This window comes from Vipera ursinii (assembly GCF_947247035.1).
Source record: "Vipera ursinii genome assembly, chromosome: 7".
NCBI classification, from domain to species: domain Eukaryota; kingdom Metazoa; phylum Chordata; class Lepidosauria; order Squamata; family Viperidae; genus Vipera; species Vipera ursinii.
In genome coordinates this window covers 53,470,222-53,496,824 of record NC_139521.1, presented here as the reverse complement: position 1 = coordinate 53,496,824, position 26,603 = coordinate 53,470,222, and the positions used below count along the sequence as shown (strand labels likewise).

The 26,603-nt window shown below is 36.9% G+C and overlaps 1 protein-coding gene across 4 annotated transcripts in view; it reads right to left on the bottom strand.

Moving 5' to 3' along the window:
- Positions 1-26,603, bottom strand: part of CAMK2D (calcium/calmodulin dependent protein kinase II delta) — a gene marked incomplete at its 3' end in the record, with an annotated part of 168,582 nt that overhangs the window by 30,620 nt on the left and 111,359 nt on the right. For 3 of the 4 annotated variants that reach the window (XM_083367090.1, XM_083367087.1, XM_083367088.1), the window contains exons 14-16: positions 25,139-25,171; positions 15,282-15,330; positions 1,493-1,568 (exon numbers count right to left, since the gene is read on the bottom strand). In XM_083367090.1, coding sequence (XP_083223216.1) covers positions 1,493-1,568; positions 15,282-15,330; positions 25,139-25,171 — 158 coding nt within the window. The remainder of the gene's footprint in view (positions 1-1,492; positions 1,569-15,281; positions 15,331-25,138; positions 25,172-26,603) is intronic. The other variant, XM_083367089.1, reaches the window with a different exon arrangement.

Here is a 26,603-nt window from a genome sequence, read left to right as displayed (position 1 = left end):
AGTACAGTTCTGTTATTCAGTCAGCTCTCACAATAAGAAAAAGATTTACTTGCTGTACCAGGTTTCTCCACAAGATGTCATCAAGAGCATATAGAATGCAATGTAAATCCCCCCCCAAATTAATATAAAGCTTTTGTAGCATTAGTCCATTCTTTTTTTCCCTTAATTCACAGATTAAACAGAAAATAGGATAGTAGATCCCTACAAAAAAATAGAAGCTTTTTAGTATTACAGATAATATTGCTTAATTTCTTTGCTGAGTCATTTTTTTAAAGCTTTAAGGCTTTGAAATTCCCCAAGTATATAAACGCCGTTCTTTCAAAAAAAAAAAAAAAAGGGAGGAAATTTTCAGAAAAGTCCCACAGGAAAATGGTTAGGGGAATAAGAAAGGTAAAATCTCACCCAGGTCCTCCAGATTGCTTCTTAGTGCTAGGTAGTGCTTTTGGCTTTTGGCAAGGAGCGGCTTAATGGTCAGCCATCTTAATGGCTGGTCTCTTCTTCTTCGGGCCAAAGGAGCTGCTCCGGATTCAAGCGGAGGGCTGCCACCCTTCCGCGATCACAGGGAGGGCCTCCTCATGGTGGTCACTCCTCCAGGGCGACTTTCGACCCTTTTCAGGGTCTTCCAAGGAAGAAAGATCAGACGACAGGGAGCGGACTCTTCCTGAACATCCGGAAGCGCCGGACGTGCCAACCAGAAGCCTCTTAAATCCTGAATTTCTTGTGATCCCCTTGGAGAACCACAGCTTTAAGGCACTAGTTTTGCCTTGAAAAAGAGCTATCCTGGTGCTTTTCCTCCTCCTTTCTTTGACACACACACACACACGCACGCCTGACACAGTAGGTGAAGCCAGTTCTGAGATTGCTGATAGTGTCCTCAGCTGAGATTGCCTTCAGGAGGCTCTTCCAGCTCCCATTAATGCATGCATTTCTGCAACAGGAAGCACTAAGGATGCTACTAGATGAAAATGTTCCAAGAATGTTCTGTTGCACCTTTGACCCACTTCTCTCTTTTCTCTCTAATTTTTGATGATGTGTGTAAGCTGAGATAAACACTGCACAGATTACATGTCACTGTCTACAGTACATTTTGGAAATATATTAAACATATGAAAATCTTCATGCTGAACACCATCTAACAATCCTGGTTGTGTGGTTTCTTACCAATCTGAGGCAGAAAATACAGGGAAACTTCAAACAGTTAAAAGAAAGAAGAATTTAACTTCTGTTCCCTGAAAGCAGAAAAACCCAATCTCTGTCCACAACTGTGATATAAACTTAAATAATGAGCTGATTTATCATAACCCTCAATACCCGGCTGACCATTAAAATGTCCTCTAGCTCCAATATGAGAAATTCTTTCTTCTTCTCCTCAATATGATCAAGAGAACTGTAGTCACATTCTGTTAAAACAACCAGTTGATGGAAATATACTCTAACATTATACTGATATCCAAGTAAGAGAAAGCAGAATAGGGAGTAGAAAGAAACTTACGTGTAGGCTTCAAAATCCCCATTATTGATAGCCTCTATCAGCTGCTCGGTAACCTTGATGATCTCTTGTTTACGAGCTAGAGACAAGGGAAAAATATGTACAATGACAAGATTAAATATATAATGAAAGTCAACAGAACAAAAGACTGTATGAATAACAGTCACAATCACAGAGTTGTCTCTCTCTGATCAATTGATTGTCATGCATTCAAACAGCTTCTGTGTTCATCCTTTGCTGTTAAAACAGCTACAAGTTGAGTTGTTTCCAATTTTATGTAATATATATTTCTGTGTGAACAAATCGGAGGCAAGAATTGGAAATCTATGGCTTTTTATGCCTTCAGTGAATTTTGCAGCTTCAAAACTATTCAGAAAGGATGTAAAAGGAAGCATGGATATAATAAGAATAATCCTTTGATGAGTTCCGTGCATTTGACAGAATATCTTTCTGATACACATGCAAGTTATTTATTCTTATTCTCCTTGTAATTTCAAAGGTGGGTTGTATGGCATCTTTTGAAAGTGTCCTTAATTTCACATCATATGGACAGATTTAATTGTAGTTTAAACTCGTTCCATGATGTTTGTCTATCTATCCATCACATAAAAACACAAAATAGAACAAGACTATTTGAATACTTTGTAGAACCTTAATCTTTACTTTATGGGACCCTTTAATTGCAGCAATCATTTGCATTTTTAAATTTAAATATGAATAATGTTAGATTATAATCATTCACATGTAAACTGAGGCTGCTGATAGCACACAAACAATACCTTCCCCAGAGCAGGAGAAAGTACTATTACTCCCCTTTCCAATTTTTAATAGTGAGTTTTCTTACTCTCAAGTGAAGGTACATTTTCCTCAAGTGTAATCACATACATTCCATTCCTTCTTAGTTTTCAGATCACCTTCTCCCCTCAGTCCTGCAAAACTCTTTTTCATTCAATTTATTGTAAAAACAAGAAAAGGAAGACAGAATCAATTTTTTGATCAGGGAACTTAACTCTGTCAAGAAATACTGTATGTATGAGGTAGGTAGGTAGGTAGGTAGGTAGGTAGGTAGATAGATAGATAGGCTCTAACATGGAGAACAACAACCAACAGTCTCAGAAAAGGAGGAGTAAAACAATGTGTCTAGTACTATTAAATAATGAAAATTCATTCACAGAGTAAAATACACGGAATACATTGTTATTGCTGAAATTACTTGCTCAAAAGATCCTATGTGGAAGAGATTTTGTAAATCAAGGAGAGGAAGCAAACATTGAATACACTCTACTAGTAATTATTTATTAAAAAACAATAAAGGAGGGATATATATATATATATATATATATATATATATATATATATATATGTGTGTGTGTGTGTGTGTGTGTGTGTGTGTGTGTGTGTGTGTGTGTGTGTGTGTGTGTATGTATGTCTGTGTCATATGTTAACTATTAGATTACCTTGCTAGGCCCCAAACATGGGGCAAATCTTTATTTCCTGTTTTCAGCCTTATCTCAAAGGCCATCGAACAGGCTGTAGTCACACCGGACAGTTCATATATTTGTGTAAATTACTCCCTTAATTCTTTGTTAGTAACTTACACACACACACACACACACACACACACATACATATATATATATATATATATATATATATATATATATATATATATATATATATATATATATATATTCAACTTTGGGTACCTTGCAATTCTTTGCAAGTTTGCGAGCTGCAGAATGGTTTACACAAAACATATGAAATAAAATTGTATGACTCTATAAGATAAACACATTTCCACCCAACAAAATGCACCATTTATTTATTTTTTATATTTCTATCCTGCAGCAATCAAACATTTAATTGCTTTGATATGAACAGAAGTAAAACATCCAGTGAGGCTAATACCAATCTAAACAGTTACAATATTCAAAGCAGTAGCTATATTAGCCCCACATGTAAATAAAAGGTTACAAAAATGATCAAAAAGAAAATAAATAAACAAGGAACATATCTCTGGAGATTCTCAATCATCTGGGTCATGGTTGTCCCAAAGGTGCTTTTTCAAGAGGCAACTGGATGTTCTTGTTTTTCTTTGAAGATGTTTTGCTTCTCATCCAAGAAATTTCTTCAGCTCTGACTGGATGGTGGAGAATGGAAGGGAGCTTCTTGGAGGAGACGCAAAACATCTTCAAAGAAAAACAAAGTACAGTTGCCTCTTGAAAAAGTGTATTTGGGATAAACAAGGAACAGAAAGCATAATATTTGGAGTTTGGACCACCGTACATGTTAAAAGCCAAGGGCCTCACATGGAATGTGTCTCATTCTGCATCAACCTGACCTCTAATCAGACCTTAGAGAAATGTTCTTTCTTAAAGAAAAGTTAAATTATCCATAAAAAATAATTTTGTAGAGGTCTCCCAACTCTTATAGAGCAGGGCTTTTCAACCTTTTCACCCATTGTACCACTTTTAGGATAAGGCAATATCCAAGTACCACCAGTTGCCCAGCAAGGTGTCAAAAACTTGACCCCCCCCAAAAAAGGGAAAAAAATGATAAAGTACAAGTAGTCCCCGACTTACAACAATTCGCTTAGTAACTATTCGAAGTTACAACGGTACTGAAAAAAGTGCCTTATGACCATTTTTCACACTTATGACTGTTCAAGCATCCCCAGGGTCATGTGATTTACATTCAGATGCTTGGCAATTGATTCATACTTATGACATTCACAGTGTCCCTGGGTCATGTGATCAATGGCCAGGGGGTGTGTGGCATGGCCAGCTTATCACTCAGGTTGCCGGGGGCCTGTGGGGGGGATCCGTGGGTCTCTGGTGGAGGGGGGTGGGTGCCTTCCTTCACTCCCTCTCTCCCATTGTCCTTTCCTTCCTTTCCTTCCCTCCCTCTTTGTCTCTTCCTCCTTCCCTCCCTCCCTTCCATTGTCTCTCCCTCCCTCTCATTGTCCTTCCCCTCCTTCCTTCCTTCCTTCCCTTTGTCTCTTCCTCCTTCCCTCCCTCCCTTCCATTGTCTCTCCCTCCCTCATTCTTTCCCCTTTCTTCCTTCCCTGTCTCTTCCTCCTTCCCTCCATCCTTTTCATTCTTTCTCTCCCTCATTTTCCTTCCCCTTCCTTCCTTCCTTGTCTCTTCCTCCTTCCCTCCTTCCCTTCCATTGTATCTCCCTCCCTCTCATTGTCCTTCCCCTCCTTCCTTCCTTCCCTTTCTGTTCCTCCTTCTCTCCATCCCTTCCATTGTCTCTCCCTCCCTCATTGTCCTTCCTCTCCTTCCTTCTCTCTTCTTCCTTCCCTCCCTCACTTCCGTTCTCTCCCTCCCTCTCATTGTCCTTCCATCTGGTGTCAACATAGTACCCATAGCAGCATCATAAAAGTGCTTATAATGTAGGCACTTGTCATGTACACAAATATTTAAATAAAGGCTTTAAGATATCTATATTTAATCATTAATAACTAAGACTCAAAACCAAAGCCAATCTCAAGGCATGAAAGTCTATCAATCCATGGACAATTTTCAAACTTACAAAGTAGCAACTGCAACCCAAATAGATAAATAGAGCTGACCAAGAAGTTAAGTTCTTTAACTCACTCAATATTTAGAAGAATTCTGAATCCAAAACAATTATATTTGCTACTTCCAAGCATGAAATCCAGCAAAGTGAGAACTTTCCTCCATCATCCAAACAGGAAAAAATGTTTTATGAACATTGTGAAAAACAATTAAAATTTGGAAGAAATACAAGGACTTTAAGAATGTAGTGGGTCACACCTGTGCTTCAGAGAGATGAAGGGAAACTTTGAAGGCACACAGTGTGGGTGTTGATGAAAGAGAGAAAGGGAATTGACTTGGAGAACTGAAGGAGAAACAAGTTGTGCATGAAAGCAAAGAAGCATCCTGGAACTAAGGAGAAACTTCCTAGCAGTGGAACAGCTCACCGGCAGAAGTTGTAGGTGTTTCATCATTGGAGGTATTTAAGAGACTGGACAGTCACTTGTCTGAAATGGTATAGGGTCTCCTGCTTGAGCAGGGGGTTGGACTAGAAGACCTCTAAGGTCCCTTCCAGCTCTATTTTGAATAAAATTGATTGAAAGAACTGAAACTGAACATAAACCTTATGGTGGAATGGGGCCTAACAACCACAAGCATTCTAAGATGTATACTAGCTACAACCAATCAGCAATGAACAATTGGTTCTCCCCCCCTAAAAAAAGCATAACCCAATAAGAACTTATAAGCAACCTCAACCTGCAACAGGACCTACTGAAATATGGGATCTAGAAAGTGAGAAAATGCATGGCCAAGGAATATGATTCTCAGTCTTTAAAGGAGAGAAATAGAGAAAGAACTATGTTGTGGCAACTGAAAAAGTAATGTTTATTGAGTAACGTAAATAATATCCTTGTCACATGTCATATATACTTGAAACTTTCAGGTGTTCATATATACCCCAAAAATAGGGTTTGGCTTATACACAGATAATAGAGAATATTAATTATACATAAGTGTATATAGTATTTTCCCTCAAGCTTTTTAAAAATAATCACAGAAAGCCCATCTATGGATAAGCTTTCAATTTTTTAGCTAATGTACCCATGAATAAAACAAATGTGAAGATTAAAAATACCAAAATTCAAAGGTGGCCTTATGCATGGGTGGCACATTTTTCATGATACCTTGGTTAAAAAGTCAAGTGTTGGATTGTCCGGGGATGGGCTTATATGCAAGTATAGATTGTATGAAGTACAAATAGATTAGAGATATGGGATCACAGTAGTGGAAAACGTCTGGTCCATGTACTTTTGTCCAACAGCAACAGCAAGACTAGATGCCTTGACTTTGGGGAAGTCAAAAAACTGAATATTTATACTTCCTCAAATTCTATAATACTATAAAATTGCTAGCTGGCAGTGCAGAGTCAATTTATTTTATCACTGTCTTTAAATTAGTGACACTATGAGTGAGAACACACAGCATGTGAATTTCTGGGGCGGGTTACTTCTGGGATCAGTATTTTTAATACTGACTATAATTTTTAAAAAATTCTTTTTTTGTAACACATCATGTCTAAGACTCTAACACATAGGGAAAGACGTGTTCGAAAACAGAAAAACGAGAACGTGCTCCTGATTAAATGAATTCAAGTCAAGGAGTGATTAAAATGGGAGGCTCTGCATCGCACCACTTCTCTCTTTCTTTTCTGCTATTTCCCTCCATTGTACCAGCAAAGAAATCCTTATCTGAGAAAAAGACCGTGGAAAATAATAAGATGGGAAAGGATGTCCCGTGAGTTATCCATTTCTAGAAATTTTGGGGCTTGCAGCTTACAGCCAATGGAAAAAGACACATCAAGAAGGATTTGAAGTCATAGAGAGCCTCCAACTATTCCTCTTCTTTCATTCTCAGTACAAGGCTTTCCTTTCGGGGGAGAAAAAGGAAATCAAGGAGTTAATGGGAAGGTTAAAAAAATAATTAAGATTTAAAACAGATATTGGAACCTAATTCTGAGGTCTACCCAATGTATCCTCAGTCATAAAAGCTCCCTGAGTGACTCTGCATCTCTTAGGAAGAACCACTTCGCAGGGTTAGTTTCTGTGTGGAGCACAAAGGGAGAGATTGTATGTAGGTTACCTTGAGCTCTTGGAGGACAAATAGGATATAAATCTAATAAACAAATAATCCTACATTTGAAGTCATTGCAATATTTTTTTGCCTATACGTGGGAAATGAGGCACATCTCAATTATTTCCGGATAAGCAAGGCACAGACCTGATTTCCTGAGGGAGGTTTCATTCTCCTTTTGTGTCCAAAGTTTGGTTATAGATGCTGCGTAGAGCATCCTCATTAGCCCCATCCATTTCACACGTTTTCGGAATCAACAATATCATCTAGAAAAGAAAAGGGCTGCAACATATCTATCTAGTAAGAAGTCACATACTAATGTTTTCTATATACTTTAGGAACAAGATGCTTTTGGTTCTCAAATCTAGTGAATGCTTGTAATCCCTTACTTGAACGCACTGTCTCTCATTTAAAATGCTTAACATTTTCCTGCCCACTGATATTTCTGAAGTTTGTAGCAGCAATTAACATTCAATACAGAACTCTATTATGTTTCATAATAAGGAACTAATGTGGTATTCCCACCTATTTACGAAGATTTGTTTTAGTTCTGGGATTCAAGCTTTACTGTTTTTAGACACAGGGCCACCTTTATCAAATGAACTAAAAATTATGGGTGAAAATCAAGTCAGGGTGCAGAGAACTTCCAGGCAGCCACTTAAATGGGCCCACTCATCGATTTCATAATATTCCTATTTAAGCAAAGTATCTGCAGTCATATTATTAATATTTAGCATTTACTCTGGTTTACATCAGCCTGTTAGAACATGGCTCCCCAACCTCCGGGCTGTGTCTCACTACCGAGCCATGGTCTATTCAGAACTGGGCTGTACAAGAGGTGGGCCGGTGCATATACACAGCTCTATTCATGTGAGCGGTGCCCCAAAGGCTTATCTTCTCTCTCGCATGAGTGGAGCTGCACGTGCACACTGGCTCACTGCTCACATAGCCTGGTTCTCCTCTCTCCCCCAGTGGGGCCATCAAGTTGCCTGCTTCCAATGCTCCAAAAACAGAGCTGTGACTGGCCCCCGCTGCCCTGGCCCCAGCCAGATCAGTGGCCCCCAAGGTGCACACATCAGAGGTGGTGAGTGCGCGGGGGCTGACAGTATCTGTCAGCAGGGGCTGCGTAGCCCATTGTGAATATCAGGCTGGCCCTCCAGCAACAGTGCTGCGGCGGCACCTGTAGCATGTGGAGTCGGGGTTGGCAGCACGTGATGCAGACTCCCAGACACGCATAATCCATCCCATCTTTTTTTGTTAGAGAGCAGGTTGCCACTAGTGATATCCTCAATCCCTCGTGGGTCTTGCCCGTAGTCTGTGGGTGGTGTGCATTCCCCTCATGCACCTTGGTACCCGCCGCAAACACGGCCACCAACCTCTCATGCAGGTCCATTAGACTGCTGCCCAGAGCTGCAGGCCCTCCCAGCATGAAGGAGGTGAAGCGGTTGGCTAGAAAGTCCTGAGTAAAAGTGGAAGAGCACGCCCAGGACCAGCAGGCAAAAGGCCACCCTGAGTGGTGAAAGCTGGATCCCCATTGGCACCAGGACCACCCAGGGCCAGCAGAGATGTGGGGAGGCATGCAATCCTAGCTGGGACTGGGGGACAACGGCGCTGATGGGGATCCAGCTTTCCCCGCTCAGGGTGGTCTTTTGGTTGCTGGGCATGCTCTAGCACCTCTACTCAGGGCTTCCTAGCTGGCGGCTTTGTCTCCTTTGTGCTGACCCAGTATTCACAGCAGGCTGCAGAGCCCCAGAGTGTGCTGGTCGAGGGGCCGGCAGGCTCTGGTTGCTGACGGACACCATTGGTCCCGATGCACTCGCTGGGCTCTGTGTGCGGGGGCCGATGGTGTCAGACAACAACTGCCCTGGCCCCTGCCTTGCCTCACCACATAGGATAATCCTCCTGCCCACTGCCCCACCTACCAGAGAACCCCTGGATCTCCCCCAAGCTGCTGTGCCCCCACAGGTGTCCCCCCATGAGCAATGTCAAGGTGGCCACACCAACCACATCAGCTGTGACCACTGCAGCTATGCCCACCCAGTGGGCCACGCCCCCCCCAAGGGCACGACAATGCTGATGTGGCCCTCAATGAAATAAGAGTTTGACACCCTTGATCTAAAGTCATCATGACTCTAAAATTTGAACAAAAATATGTCATGCCAAGAGTACCATAGGTCTGCAAAGAAGAAAGATAACATAATCCATTCCCTCAAGAATATATTTCTATAATTTTAAATTACATATACTTCATTCTATAAGCACTTTTGGCTTTTGGCAGCACATTACTCTCTACTGCAGTTGTATGTGAATTAAACATGACCTTCCTTTCATTCTATGCTTGTAAAAATACCCATCCTGATTCAGATACCATAAAGGACAGTTCAGTTAATCTGTCTATCAAAGAAAATAATGTATGATCAATTATATGGATATTTTTTTAAAAATTTCAGGAATGGAAACTGATATGTAAAGTAGTCTAACAATAACAAAAAAGTCTATTTTTATATATGCGGCTTTCAGATGAAAGATGGGAAAATATGCAACAAACAAATGAATAAATATCTGATTATTCCTACCCACAAAGTTCCTTAACTACACAACAATATGAATAGCAAATGCTTGGGTTTTGTTGAAAACAAATAGCAGGCTGCGAATGATAGAAACAAATACATCATCCCAAGCTATTCAGAGACCAGATGGTCTTCTCTTCTCTTCATTCACTTTTCCTTATTCCTTACTATGGTTTTCAAGAACAGATTTTTAGGCACAGCTACCTCAAACTTGAGATATCACTACATACAGCACATGAAATACCAAGTAGGATGCTTAAAACAAAAGATGAATGGTTGGGAAATATATATGATTGAAAACTGACTTACAATTTCTACCTAATGGCCTGATAACCCAAATATTCTTTTTCTGGAAGTTCAAGTGAATGTAAGCTTGATACAGTATGGGGTTGTTCCAATTCATTCAATGGGATTTATCAAGGAGAATGTCTCTTGAACAGTAGCAGCTTAGATTTAGTAGACTCAGGAAGAGAAGACAAAATGATATATCCAAGAATATTAGCAAAATTCTTTAACTGTCTTCTCATTAACTATTTACTGATATGTGTCCATATATAATACATTAGAAAAAATGTTTCCTGATGTATTCTCAATATTATACAATTAAAAATTAACTAACTTTGCAGAGAAAAAATAATTCTTTAGTTTTTTTTCTTTCATATACTGCAGTGATGGCGAATCTTTTAGAGACCGAGTGTCCCAAAACCACCCTGCCACCGCTCCATCACCCCACCCTGCCACCACTCTGCCCCGCCCCTTCCCTGCCCCCCTCCACCCGCTGGACCAGCCACCACCTCCACGGCCTTCCACAGATCTACCAAGGGGCCCAGCAGCCCCAGCAGTGCCATGGCAACCACACCCTCTGCCTGCACCTTGCAGCATCATCTGCGCGTGACGGGGCATGAGGGCGGAGTCTCATGTCAACTGCCTGGCTGCCATGTCCTTGGCTGTGCTGCTCTGCACAGGCCACGCCCGGGGGTGATTCTCCTCTGGGGGAGCAGCTGGTAAGGAGGGGTCCATGGGGGAGGCGGGGCTGGGGCGATGGCACACGTGCCCACAGATAGGGCTCTGAGTACCGCTTCTGGCACATGTTCCATAGGTTTGCCACCACTGATTTATTGTATTAGTCCCTGTTCATTATGAAATCATGGAAATAAGAAAATATATTCATCCACAACAACAGAGAAGAACTAAGCCTTCAAATTTTAGTAAGTACCTATTTTCATTCCACCTCTAAGGTATTTTTAAATGACTTATCTCTTAATTTCAACTGGGAATGGATTAGTAGTTACATGTACTATATCTCTCAACATACACAAAGGAGAGGAAGGAGTGGATTGAGAAGGCTCACATTCAAGCAAGATATCCTGTGAATCTGTCAGATCCTTAAATCTTGCCACTGAATTGATGGAAAGAAACACAACAGTTGAATAAAGATGAAACTATAGAGTATAAGGAGAAGCGTCAGGAGACATTGATATAGGAATAGCTAGTAAGACAATAAAAACATGATCAGTAAAATGAAACAGTAAGGGGAGAGGTCAGATGCAAGCAACCAGAACAACTCTGAATAGAATAAAACTATCCTTTCTTGTTGAACACCTATTTACAAGAGTCTCACCAAACTGACTGCCCTCCGTTAGGAAAAAGCAGATATACAGATCTAACAGCAGGGTTAGATCTCGGAGATTTTCTTCCCCAAATCGACTCCATGCTGGAATGTCTCTTTACTCCACCCTGGAAGGGCTCCTTCTACTTCAGATCTATGACAATTTGCCATGGCTAACTTGTCACAGTCAGCTCACCACAGCCAACTGGCCACGGGACAATTCGCAATAGCCAACTTGCCACGGCCAACTCACCATGGGATAAAAGTTATATAATATCAAAGAAATGGTGGAACAGAATCATTAAAGAAAAGTTGCTAAAGGAGAGACAAAATGAAATGTGTGTTGTGATTCAGGGTCAGCCTGTGGGTTCGGCAGTTGGGTCGGACGAATCAGAGGAGGAGGGGGGTGTTGAAGACCTTGCTGAGGGGGTTGAAGATCTTGCTGATGATAGCCCTCAGGCAGGCCCCTCCCACTTGGTCACCATGGAGACCCAGCTGTGTGAGCCTGGCAGTGTGGATGAAGATGACCCACAGCTGGCCCTGTTCAAGGACGCCCGACGCAGGAGACAGTCAAGTAGGAGTAAACAGAGGAAGGCTGTGGGGCTTCTCGGAAGGAGGCAGAGAGAGGCCACGCCCTGAACTCTTTATAAAGGGAATGTTTGGGGAGGGCTGGTTTGCTGAAAGCAACCGCTCAGATAGTGTTTCTTGTATCTTGGTACGTGTCTTGTTTGTTTTTTGTAGTAATAAATTTGGCAGACGTCATTCCAGCCTCTTGCCGTTTATAAAGGGGTTGCCTTTTCTGCAGGGCCGGTAGCAGGCTGGTACAGAACAATGTGAATGACAAAAAATTAAATATTTTTTTTTATTTTAAATAATTAAATTGAATTATTAAATTCTCCCACAGCGAGTTGGCCAGAGTGAGTTGTTCTGCCATGAGCTGGCCATGGTAATTGGTTGCGGCGAGTTGGCAGTGGCAAGTTGACCACAATGAGTTGGCTGAGCTGAGTTGTCTAATTCTACTCTATTTCAGCCTGTGATTCCACCACAGGAGAAGAGGAAAGATGAATAGTACTTAACACCTACATGAATAGTACTTAACACCTTTTTGAGAACTGTACTGGAGGTGGAGGAAGATAGAGATAAAAGGAAAAGGAGGGCCAGAATAAAACCCCAAAGTAATAATTTAAGTACACAAACAAATGAAAAAAGAACACTGCAACATCAATAAAATATATAAGAAAAAAAGAGACTGACAAATCACATTTGGTTTCAATTTACATACCAGTAGCATAAAAGATATTCTTAAATTCCCACAATGATATGTCATCTTACAAAGATAAATGATTATCATAATAAACAAGGTCAATATACTTGTTTGTTTATAACATTGTGGTCCAACTACAAATAATGTAAATCAGTAAATGAACCTCTAATTAATATAGAAATTTCATTAATTATGCATATTCTAATGAGGATATCTCAGATTATTAGTCCTAAGAACTACAAGCTTTAATAATAATTCCCAATTTGAAAAATGATTCCATAAAATGCACGGAAGTATCTTGCGTAAGAATAAGAGAACCATAATGTGCTGCAACTAATTTTTTTTAATTTTTTTTAAATTTTTTAATCCCATTTATATCCCGCCCTTCTCCGTAGACTCAGGGCGGCTTACAATTTAAGCACAAACCAATGTGCTTAGCAATAGCCTTCATTCTATGTATATGCCTGCTTATTAGGGCTTTCGCCCCCCCCCAAGCGGCATTATTACAAAGTCAGCTTATTGCCCCCAACAATCTGGGTCCTCATTTTACCTACCTCGGAAGGATGGAAGGCTGAGTCAACCTTGAGCCTGGTTGTGAACCACTAAATCTTGTCCCAAACTATTATCTTATATTGTCCTTTCTAACAAATGTGTGATTATAATGAAGAAGTCCACTGCATAATATTGAAAGAATAAATTAACCTTATCAAACAAATTTAAAAAGCATTGCTAAAACCAGGACTTGAAAAACAAATAATTGATGCAATAGTTTATATTGTGTTATACAGTTGTTTCATACTTAGGAAGATACTGAAAGGCTCTCATTTTTTTACATGTTTATTCTAATTTCTAACATACATTTAACTAAGGATAGTTAAATAGCATTAATATTTATAACTTTTATCTCTCTATTGAGAGAGATAAATCCTACACTGAAACTACCAATAATAAAAAGTGGTGAGGTACAATATCTCAGAATTTAGGAATTTATTTAAAAAATGAAAACCCGCCTAGGATGTTATCAGTATGAGAAGGCCTTCTTCTTTTCCTACAATTTGTCTCCGTACTAGCCACCTGTAATGTATATCTATATATTACTAAAACGCTGACTCCTGTAACCTTTTCCTGGGCGAAACGGTGCAATGTAGGTCAAAATATTTTGAACCAACATACTTCAAATGAGCTAATTTACAAAATGTGTCCAAAATCTGGGATCAATGACTCCCATGGAAATGAAATATGGCAAATTTTATAAAAAAAATTATGACATAAAGATGATCATAAAACAATTTATGACATAATATAAAATGATGTTTATTTTCATGGCAGATACATCTCTGAATGTATCCCAATATTTCCAGTGAAGGCAGTAGATTAGGAATTCTGTCATTGTTGAAACAATGACCCAATGGCCCATAGACTATCTAGTTCTATTTACAGTACAAGGGAGTGCTCTATTTAGAAAAATATGCCTTTGAACTTACATGGCAAAGTCTTTTTCGGCCATTTAATTTTGGAGGGATCATAGCTCTAGAATAAATGTAAGAAACTGATGACTGTTTAAATTGTTAAGTTATGATTTCCATCCTTCCCTGATCAGGGATGTGTGCTAATATCCAAATGGCCAGAGTCTTCCATTCATATCTGAATTATTTTGAAAACATGCTATCATAATAGAAAAAAATCAGTCAAAATTTTTAACAATTACCCAGAAAGCTACAAAAACTAGCATCTAAACAGGTTTTATTTTTTAAAATACTCCATATAGCTATAGCTACATCTATGTTTATATCTATGTCTGCATCGGTATCTGTACAAGTCCTTGATTTGATGGAATGTGCACTTGCAAGACTAGAGAGGAAACATTTGGCCACACAGAGCCTTCCCAGTAGGAGGTCCAGATTAAGAGATTGTACTGTCCAGAGCTGGATGGGAGGGGACTGGGTAATTCCCGAGATTCAAGGTAGTCATACTGTGCGTTAGAATATTTCAGGATGCATCTAGTAGGTAAGAATTATAGCTTTAGTTTGCAAAATTCTGCCTATTAGGTATAAGGAAATAAAGGGTGAAACTCGATTGCGTCTTGCTGTCTCATCTCTCAGCTTGTACCTGACACTGTTTACTGACTGCCTTGCCAGTTCACTATGGATGTGTTTTTGCTGAAAACCAGAAGTAAAGGCCAGTTTTCAAGAAAACCATCATAAAATATGGTCACATGACCATGGGATGCTGCAGAGTTGTAAATGCAGCCTAGTTACGAGTACTCAAAATGCAGTCATGTGACTGTGCATGGGCAGAGGAGGGAAACCAAATCTGTCATAAATATCCACCAGATAGGTCCATCAGAACTTCAAATGACCAGACAAAATATATTCCTAGAAATCTGAGGAAGCAGCACAACTATGGCATGGAGTCCTCTCTATAATACACATGCCAATTAACATAGGGTGTTCAGGACTGGTGGATAATAGTTAAAACAGCACAAACAACCTATAGCTGCTGGGAAAATAAACTACTAAAGTTCTAAAGTCAGCAAACTTCTGAATGTGATGTAAATGCCCTTATATAGACAGATGAATTGATGCAACCCACCTCCTATTCCTATTCTATGAATTTTTTTCTAGTATAATGAATTTTTTTACTTAATGCGTTAAACAAATAATACCAAACGCGAACAGTTACATTTGTATAAAAAATATGACATCTCTTCACATCATACCTTTTACATCTTCATCTTCAATGGTTGTGTTGGAACTCTCTGTTGATTCCTGTTGAAGTACAAGAGTAATTCGTTAAATGATCCCACACTATTAACATCTGCTTTGGATGTACAGTATTAAACAAATCATGCAAAGCTCTGAAGCAGACCGTATGAATTTAAGACTCGGACAAATAATCACAGAAAATGACTGCTTCTAGTTTAAGTCAAATATCAGGCAGTTTGAAAGGAACATTGAAAGAGATGCATTTCCTATTGACCTATGCTGGACTTCATAGGAACAAAAAGGAAATACAACTGTGAAGAATGGACAGATTTGGTTTTCTTAAACCCTTTTGACACTTTTTAGACAAATGGTAACAAACCTATGGACACTAACTGTCAGAACTAGCCATTTAAGACTGGCAAGCACAAGATGTAGAGCTAAATAGTCCATGTAAAAAAAACAGGCCAATACTGCAGCTCGATCTACAACCTTTTGAAGACATAGAAAACCTCCCATTTTACCTTGACACAATTCAGTCTGTGGCATTTATTGACATTTAGCGTTCTCCTTTCTATTAATTTTACCTAACTCAAGGCAGCAAAAATACCTTCCTTCTCCAATTTTCCCCACAACAACAATTCTATGAGGTGGGTTGGGTTGAGAGAGAATAACTGGCCAAAAGCCACTCACTGACTTTCATGGCTAAGATGGGACTTGAACTGATGGTCTCCTGCTTTCTAGCCTTAACCACAAGACCAAACTGGCTTTCTATTGCTAGGATTCAGAGTACTTTACAACCAAGAGGTCCTACTTGCTCAAGGGCTGCTAAGCATGTGCTTCTTAAACAGTAGCAGCTCTTACCCTACCATTCCCACTTCCTCTGATAATATGAAAATGGGGAGTTCCAAGGCATGATATTGTATAATAGGCCTTCATCCTGAATGCATAAATAAAAGTGTGTTTTATTAAAGGTATGACTAAAATTACAGAGACACTGTAGGATTTAAAAGTGTTGACAGTCCAACGTGGGTGTTGATGATTTACAAGGATTCCTATGAATATTATATATTTCAGTATTGAGAAATATTGCAGTACAAATATAGCTGAAATATAAATAACACTTTTTATTTTATTGCAATTTTTTTAAAAAATATATTCAATAGAGAAGTAGTTATTGGCAAATTACATAATATAGATGTGCTCAAACAATGCCCGTGTTTATGTTTGTTTTTTGTGAAATTTTGACTCTATCCTTTTCAGACATGTTGTTCTCTGCCAGTTTAAAATTACTAGTTTCTCAGACAGCAGATTTTAAAAGCCTACTTTAGTATCAAAAAGGCAAGTACCTCTGATGTTTGGTGGATTATAAATAACAAAAAATAGTTAGTCGAAACAGTTAAAAGGACACTATCAAAGATAGTAAAAAGTTTAGTCTTATATTTTTTTAAAAAATGACTTTGCAAAGGTTTTTATGGAAACTTGGGAAAAGAGAAAAAAACAAAAGCAGAAAAATAAATAAGATTAAAAATAAAATAAGAAGTAAAATAAGAAATAAAAAAATAAAAAAGACATATAAAACTTCATTTAAGAATTAAGGGTACGTGACTAAGAATTATGGAGCACTAAGAGCCTTTTAAGCACAGTTCTTATGACTGAAGGATAAGGTTAACAGGTTAAAATAAAGATTTCCACAAAGTATAGACTTGTATATGACTATTAGTTTAACTACTGAAGCAACTAAGATTCATCACCAGGTTAAGAGACAATTCTTTTTTTCATATCCCAAATGTACATGTGGGAAAACTACAACACTATATTATGTGATTGAGATTTATAAGTCTTAACTTATTGTTTGGGATAAACATAATTCACAAACAATATGAACAGATCTTGGTAGTGTCCTTTCTTTCTGTAATGCTAATTCAAATAAAACATGTATTGTCAGCAAGATATATGCACATCAACAAATGTGTCAGTGAATGCCACACCATCCCAAATATTTGTCCATCCATTCCAAATGAACCATCATGCTCTGACTGGTTTAAAAATGATACATACAGAGAGTTGTATCATGCTTGGTTATAAAAGTCACTCTTAGAAATGCTTATGAAACCTAGACACACATCATATGCAGAAGAAATTTCATGCAACACCTTTGAAGCCAACTCCATGGAAACATAGAATTCGCCCATCATATGGGGCTTTATTTTTATTGGGGGCAGGGGTAAGTGATGCATATTTAACAAATATTTCCTCTACAAATGTTTTTTTTCTTCCATATTGAAACTCATTTTGTTTTCTGTTTAACAGGAAGTAGGAGGGGCAGATTTATAACCATTTATATAATTATACAGAGAAAAGAGAGTTATGATGGTTTGCATAATATGGACTTTGAGGCCAAGTAAAATTTTGATATTAGTGAAAATATACAGTGTAAATTTCATATAGTTTACATATAATATCAAAGCCAAAATATGATATAATGAGGAAGTGATAGCAAAACAAACTTAAAAATCTAACATATATAAAATGAAAATAAGTCACAGATCTATATAAAATGAGCTAGTACATGTGCTTGAGGAAAGATTATAGTATTAATACTAACATCGAGAAACACAACAGAATGATTACAAGTAAATTAAATCAGACAAGAATACTGATGACAAAGTACATAGCAATTACTGGACTATGAAGCAATAATCACATTGTAGAATTAAACATTGTAAAATTAAACACTGTAGCACAGGGTTTCTTCTTTAAAGTGATAGTTGTTTACCTCAGGATTTAACAGTCACTTAGCCCCTTTTCAAGTTTATACAGAAAGAAAATGAAGATTTAACACAATTCAATCCTACACATACAGCTGAACATTAGAATAAAAATGTAACAGGTAGTACCCACAATAACAATTTTGTCCTTGATTGTGTGAGCAGCTGATTGATTTTTGGAAAGAAGTTTGAAATTCAATGGTGAAGTAATTCTTCCATTTAGGAAGGGAAAGCTACTTGTATGAACCATATTGTTTTTGGTTGGTCCTACATCTTTTTCAAGGGTTGTATCAACCTGTTATATGCAGTGGGCTATTGGAATCCCCAGGAAGGCAAAGAGGAACATAAGGGACATAAATTTATTTTGACTGCCAACAACAGAATTGCTGTTCATAACTGGAAAAGTTTAAGATGATGATCCGACTGGTGATATCTTGAGGTAGGTCCCTTGCCTGATCCAATCTCTTATGTTTGATGCATTTTTAACTTTTTAATTTGACTGCTTTTGATATGTTTACTATTTTTCTACTTTTTGCTGTATGCTGCCTAGCCACTTCTTATGAGATAGACAGCCATATAAACTTTATCAATCAATCAAGAAATAAATAACCAAACATAGTTGATAATCTGTATTCAAGTTTCTATGGAGAAAGAGATATTACAATGTTATGAGAACAGCATCTGCTAAAATGCATACAAAGGTATGGCCACCAGGGAATTTAAAATTAGCAGTGCTTTGTCAAAGAATCCCTAGTTTGATTGCATAAAGATGAATGACCAGGCTGAGAAACAGAAGACAAAACAGACCTCCAAGGGTCTTCCTTGAATTTTAGTAATTACTGCATTAAAAAAGACCATCCTGCATTTGAAGAAAACTGCATTTTTTTTCCTATTCCAAACCAGAAGCTGAAATAGAAACTAGAAGAATTAAACAGCTCGCACTACAATTTCTTGATTCTCAACCTATCTGACCTCTATTGGGGTCGAGGAAAAGTGATCATCAGGATCCAGTTACAAATGGCACAGGGCTCTACAGACTTCATGAATTCCTAATTAATTTCCTAGCTAATACTTGTATTAACATAGTGATTTGGAAAACTGAATGGAACATGGAACTTGAAAAGAGCAGAGCAGAGTTCCCCTTACTGAATACCTTATTTCCATCTGGATTGTGGATTACTGTAGTTTGGGGCTCCTGAGTGAGAGTAAAATAGAGAGAAAAAACAGTTCTTGGTCAATAGATTTTCATTAGTAAGAGAAGGAAGAATGAAATGACCAGATGAAATGTGTTAAGTATGGACAAGAGCTAAAGCAATGTTAACCGCTGCCAGAGGATGTTACTGGCCAAACTGCTAGAAAGGTAATCATATCTATACTGTAGCAGCATGCAAAAAATCTTAGTGATGATCTGGAAACTCACAGGGCTTTGAAGTTCTGGAGATCTAGAGAGGCACTGAATTTTTCAAGCAAATGCACTGATCATTATATGACCATCCAGGTCTTTACATCATTTATACCATCCTATTTTTTGTCAGTTTCCATGAGGGAAAAATATATTAATTAACTAGGACACAATTGAAGTTGCAAAAATACAGGGTACCATAATAGGCTAAGCCCCTGCATGTGCACTGATACGTTTGCAACAACCCAAGAAGCAATAAGGAGTGCTGACAGCCTCTAATTCATTTCATTTAGAGTCTTCAAGGGCCACACAATCTTTAGATGTGAGCCCAACATTTTCTATCTGGGATGGATTTAGGCGTTTTCATAATTTGTGCAAAGGCATTTGGGAAATACCTTGGAGACATATCTTACCAAGCTAGTACCACCAGGTAAATAGGAGTGTCTTGCAAAACTTGACAAAAACAAAATTTCTTCAAACTTATGAAATATGCAAGGTGAGATAGGTCTTTCAATTAATAAAAACAGGGTTTAATTTTAAAGCTTTCCCACATAGCCCTGAGAAATCAGAATAAACAAAAGAAGCAAGGTTATGATATAAATAGCCAAATCATTAGTTACACATTCCCCGCAGAGGCTATTACAGCACAATGATTTTTATATAATAAAAGATAACTGTGGTATATCGCACGCTTTCGGTATTCGATGCCTCTAGATCTCAGTAAGCAAAGTCATGCAAAGTCCTGCAGAGAAAGTAAAGGAATGAAAAGCTGAATAAGGTCTACTTGGTTGTTGCCTAGCAATAATCTCATTAGCTCTCCTTGACTTTGACACTCTTCTTAAATTGAAGAAATTTGGTTGAAACCTAATTTGTAAATACTGAAATAGCAATCAGGCAAAAAGCTAAAGGCAACACAAAAGCACACTCTATTCACTTTCTTACACAGCATGCAAAGAAAACTCAACTGTGGCAGCGATCAATGTTACTGCATAAGTGCATCCGCTTCCATGGTACACCGGCTAATTAGAAACACACTTTTTGACAATAAGCTACCTCCTAAGAAGTACAATCCCCAGCTCCCAAGAAACAGAAAAAGAAGAAAACTCGACAATTAAAAAACAAACAAGTGAAAGAAAGACAAAGGAAAGAGAGTGAGAAAAAAGATGGAAATGGAACTCAAAAACAAGTGAAGGATAAAGCCAGGTATACCAGCGCCGGGGTGGGAATATTTTCTTTAGGGCTGGTTACTACGTTGGTTTTGTTGTTTATCTGTAGATATGCAGAAAATAGAAACAAAACAAGCCTTAGACCTCTCACTTCACATAATCATATCTATATATCTGCCTCTGTAAAATGCTATTGAGTCTGTCTTCTACAGAATGCTATTGAATAGCTGCTCTGTGATGATAAAGATAAACAGATGAATTTACAGCAACAAAATGGCAAGAAGAGAAACGACTGCACCATCTTTTCAATCCAGTTTAACATTGCTGTATAGGAGGAAGTTTACAGATTATATTTCAAACATGTTACAAAGCAGCTTCTTAAAAATATTTTGTATTAAGCAATGTGTTATTAATGTAAATTTAGATAGGACCACATTTCTAAAAGCTGATTTGTCACTTTCCACATTTATATGAGATATTACTGAACATGACGAAGTGTTTTCTAGATGTTTTGTTCGAATCTCATCAACCTTAGCTAGCATTGCCAATTATTTAAAAAATATGGGAACTGTAGTTCAGAATATTTGAAAATCAAACCATTGCTTGCTGTTGATTACTGAAGAAGTATCTCAGGTATGAGTTCACTTTCAGACTGACATATATCTCAGTCTCCTACTGTAAACACAAGGCAATATTTTCTTGCTATTGATCACATGGATTCAGTATCTACCTTTAAATAGACTCTGTCGCCCAGACTCACCTTGCAGGGTGATGGGTGGCATAAACATTTAATAAATGAATGAATCCATCCATCCAACCTCAGGCAAGGTTACTTATAAGAAAACAATTTCTTCAGAAAAATATTAATTTTATTTTGTTAAGTAATATCTCTAAATATGAAAACTTATGTTAACTCAGTATCAAGGAAGAAAAATGTTCTTATCTAAAGTTCATGCTAAATTTTCAGCACAATATATTTTTTTCTCCAGATACAAAATCACTTCAGTCAATAATAAAATATTTATTATTACTTAAGTACTATAGTAAATATCTCCTCTATATTGAGCCTTAATAAACATTGTAGTCAGAAAGATTGGTTTCCTGAAATCTAACTTTAGGCATGAACTGAATTAATGAACATTGCTCAGTTGAATAATTAACATACAGTTTTCATAACAATGAATATATAATTTTTTTTAGTTGTCAAGCAAATTTTAAAGTAAATTACATAGAAAATTAATAGAAGATCATTTCAACCAAAATTTGTCTAATCCACATTATGAACTAGTGTTAAATGCATGTTTTGTATCTGCAGCTTAAAAAACTGCCTCACGTGTTAAATATAATTTTGGAAATTTGACTTATTTTTCTTGATCATATAAGCAAATTAAAATTTAGAACTATCATGCATATATATATATATATATATATATATATATATATATATATGGATCCTTGGTTTTTTGGGTTTTTCCCCGCGTAGAACTAAAGGTGTAGGCGCAACGTTTCGCGCCTACACCTTTAGTTCTACGCGGGGAAAAACCCGAAAAACCAAGGATCCACATACTACAGGCACCCGCGAAAACCTCAGAAAACATATATATATATATATATATATATATATATATATATATATATATATATATATATATATATATATATATATATATATATACACACACATATATATATATATATATATACATATTTGTTCTCTGAGGTTTTCGCGGGTGCCTGTATGTGGATCCTTGGTTTTTCGGGTATGTACATACATACATACATATATACATATATACATACATATATATATATATATATATATATATATATATATATATATATATATATATATTTCAGGCATCTGGTATATGTGTGTCTATATGTATGCTTCAGGTGTATGTGTGTCTATATGTATGCTTGCATACCCACATATACAAGCATAAACACAGAGAAACATAGAGATTGGAGAATGGAAGCAACCATCAAAACAATAGAGCTGAACAGACAAAAGGTTTACCTGATTAGCAACACAGAATATTTTGTATTGCTATTTCTACCAACACAAAGAAAATGAAGACTTTTACAATAATACTGTTGTTTTTCACCCATCTTCTTTGACCAACATTATATGAATACAGATCAGCTAATGATGTCACATTTAGACTTATTATTGGTTATGCAAGTGATATTTCAGGCAGACTACACTGGATGTCAAATGCATTACTATCTTTAAAAAAGCACGAATGGGAGTAAAACATTGAAACCCCACAGATGATGAATCTGAAGTGGTTATTTAAAGGGAAGATGGTAACAATTTGGAATTCAAAGGATAGCTTAAGGCGAAAAGAAGTTATGAGTGTCACCCATAAAAATAAAACAAAAAAATCAATTCACAGGAGTGATTGAAACTGTGTGATGGCTTATCTTGCATAGATGTGAGATATAACAATGTGGCGGGGGGATATATCAACTATGTTTGTCGTTAACCATCCACAGCAGAGGTCCCCAACCTTTTGGGCACCACGGACCAGTTCCATAGAGAGGTTTTTCCTCGTTTGTGCAGCCCGGTTTCTGTCATGCTGCGGACTCGTGCAGGTCCACGCACCGGGGTTTGGGGATCCCTGACCTACAGTATGCTTAAAATGGGAAATATTCACAATGCTTTTAACAAAAAATACAGTATAAATAATAAACAGTAATCATTTTTTTAGAAATGGGGTCTTGCAGTATGACAAAAATCATACTAGCTAAGCTCTGTAAATGGCAATTTAAGTAATCTACAAACATAACAAACATGTCCACAGACAATGTGCCACTCCTATATTGTTCAGGAACTTTTGTATCCTTTCAATGAAACCATTTTTTTAAAATTACCAATTTACTTTGAATTAACAGATGGGTGAAAAAACTAATTTCATGCTTTTTTTTCTATATAACATGAAAGTAACTTATAATCTCAAGCAAGCTCATAATAAAAGAAAGTCATAAAGTTAATATGAACACAAGCTGGCATACCACAAAATTAGTACTTTAAAAATAGAGGAAAATATCCACAGACAAAAAGAAAAATGTGGCTTATCAAAATCCTGAGCAGGAATCAAATATTAAGTATTAGTCAAGCAATTTTAATTTCAAGAAGGATATCTGGCCAACAGAAAATACTTTACAATGTAAATCTGTACATCAATGGTGTAAATACCTTTTAGAACTTACACGCGTTTTATCTGCATAGTCGTTTTATAATTATATACAAACCATTCAGAAATTACAATGAAGAGCATTATTTTTATTAATAATGATAGTTATCACCTTCAGTGCATATAATCTCATATACTTTTTTTAAAAGGACTTAGATTTAGAAAAAGGTTTTAGAAGCTACCGTAATTAAAAATTTTATGGTTCCAAAGTAATATTAACCAATACCTTCTAAAATGAATGTGGAATTGTAGACCCTTTCGTGAAGACTGATATCCCACGAATCAGTAGGATAAAAATACTTTTTCTTTTGTCTTAATTTAGACAGAGTGCATCTTTTGCAGATGTATTACAAATATGATAGAAACAGAAAAATAAGGAAACTATTCTGACAGGAAAAATCAATATTAGCTGACTGATTCACACATCTAATCTATTTTGCCACAATATTAAATATTATAAAAATATTTAAATCACCTAAAAATTTAACAAAGATTTAAAATCTCCCAGGAAACACACAAGCATAGTCAAGTTGGATTCAACATTTACTGTTCACCAATGTCATTTTACTTTTTTAAAATTTGAGTTAACTATTTATGATACTCTGCAACATTTGTTAATAACTTGTTTTTATTTGCTCCTTGTTTTTATGGATAAATGTCTATGAATACAGGCTTGCAGTTCTAAGTACATAGTAAACATGGTGTTCTACATTAAAACACTAGAAAGAAAAAAAGCTAGCTTTTCAAACAGTTTTTATTTTTTTAAAAAAAACCAGAGTAATTGTATTGATAAAATAAATATTACAGAAATAAACTCAATTGAATTATCTGATTCAACATCTATCACACTCAATTATATTTAAAACAAGTATGTGATAACAGAAACTGTATTATTTGGTATAAATACTGCACAATACCCACCAGTGGATAGTGGCTCCAGTGATGGTTTAAATTGACACCTCCAAATTCCTGCCAGGTTCTAAGACTAGTGGAATGAATGTAATCACTTTTTTTCTTTACCTTCCAGAAATTTACCTGATTTAAGTTCAAGACATTTATAGGACAAATATGGAAGGCTTTCAAATAACAATGCTACTATACTGGAATAGGATCATGGCCAGTATTCCATCAGTTTCATGCCAATATTTGCACAGTGTGTAAAAAATGCAAATGATTTATTTAGGATGTAACACTACAATGACAGAAGTCACAAGTGTGCATTTTAAAAGACTTGTAGCTTCTGATGTTACATTACCAACTCAATGATAAATACATCTATTTCATTTCTAAGTGTGAACATTTCATAGGATGAAAAGTCTGGCAGATAAAGTTCCTCACCATCATCTGAACACTCGAACTGGACTTCCTTTTCTGATATGACCAGTCAGAGAGAAAGGAAAAGAAGAAAATATGACTGGTTGGATTTAAAGAATCAATGCATGGAGAACAACATGTTTGTTGTAGTTTGGCTGCTTATTTTAAAAATGCCCAATTTGCAGAAATGGGAGAAATATTTTGCATATGAATAGAATCTCCTCTTTGATAGGCACTGAAAAATGAATTCTCCTTTCACGGTGCCCTAACAGAACAGTTATGAGAAAGAATTCTGAATACTTGTCATAAAACCCCCACTCCAAAAATAATAATGCAAATTGCTGGTAGTAACTATCATCAGCACATCTGTTTAAATAGAACAATTTTAACCCGAGACTGTTAGAGATTTGCAATAAAAATACTATTGAACTACCTGAATTGGGGCATACTTATTTATTTATTTAATTGAATTTCTATACCGCCCTTCTCCCGAAGGACTCAGTATTACAGATACATTAAGGCAAGACATTTCTACTGAATTGATCAATAGTGGGAAAGAAGCAGCCATTTCGTTTCACTGGAAGAGATAGATTTTGGATACAGAGAAATCTGACATAGTTATTGGGGTTAGTTGAAAAAGGAGTAGAATCAGTACCACAAATAGCATTCTTCAATAGGTCCAGCTAATCTTGGGAAATGCACCGGCCGGGTCCAGAAATAAATCATATTGAATTTGGTTGTTTCAAAGTGGCTGGCTTAAGATTACCAGCGTGCTTAAACATGAAATATATAAATGTATGTATATCACAACTTTAATAGAAACATACGAGTCTTTTACTCAAAGGTTCAGATTCAAGAAAAGAAAAATTCAAGAGTAGAAACTTAACTCCAAGAATGTTCAAATAAACAGAAAGATCCATAGAGATTACACTTCTAACAACAAGTGAAACATTTCATTTAATGCTAATAATCTTGGATTAAGCTAATTTTTATGTACTACCTGAAACATTATACATGGAACAATCTCTCCTTGTATGCCATTCTAGGGCCAGAGGCTCAGAAATTCTATGTCATATAGGAAAGCACAACCTTCTTCTATTTCTTACTAATATTGCTTACTCGATCAGAACTTGTAATTGAGATCCTAAAATGCATTATTTTCTGGCCAGATACACTGATTTTTTCTTGCAGTATACAGGTCAATGATTGACCAACTTTGTGATAATTTTTAATGGCTAGAAAGGGATAAGTCACTAACATGACTAGAAAGTAAATTAATTAAAAAACACATTAATTCATGTATTGCCCCTTCCTAAGATGAGACTCTAAGCAGGCCACAAGGAAAATCAAAACATATGCAACTCTGAAATATTAAGAAATTCAACAAGTAAAACACATTATGTGACTTTTGAACTAAGTAATTATAATTTATCCTTGCCTCACCTACTTCTATGTAAATATTACTTGCTGACCCAAAGGCCTCTCAGAA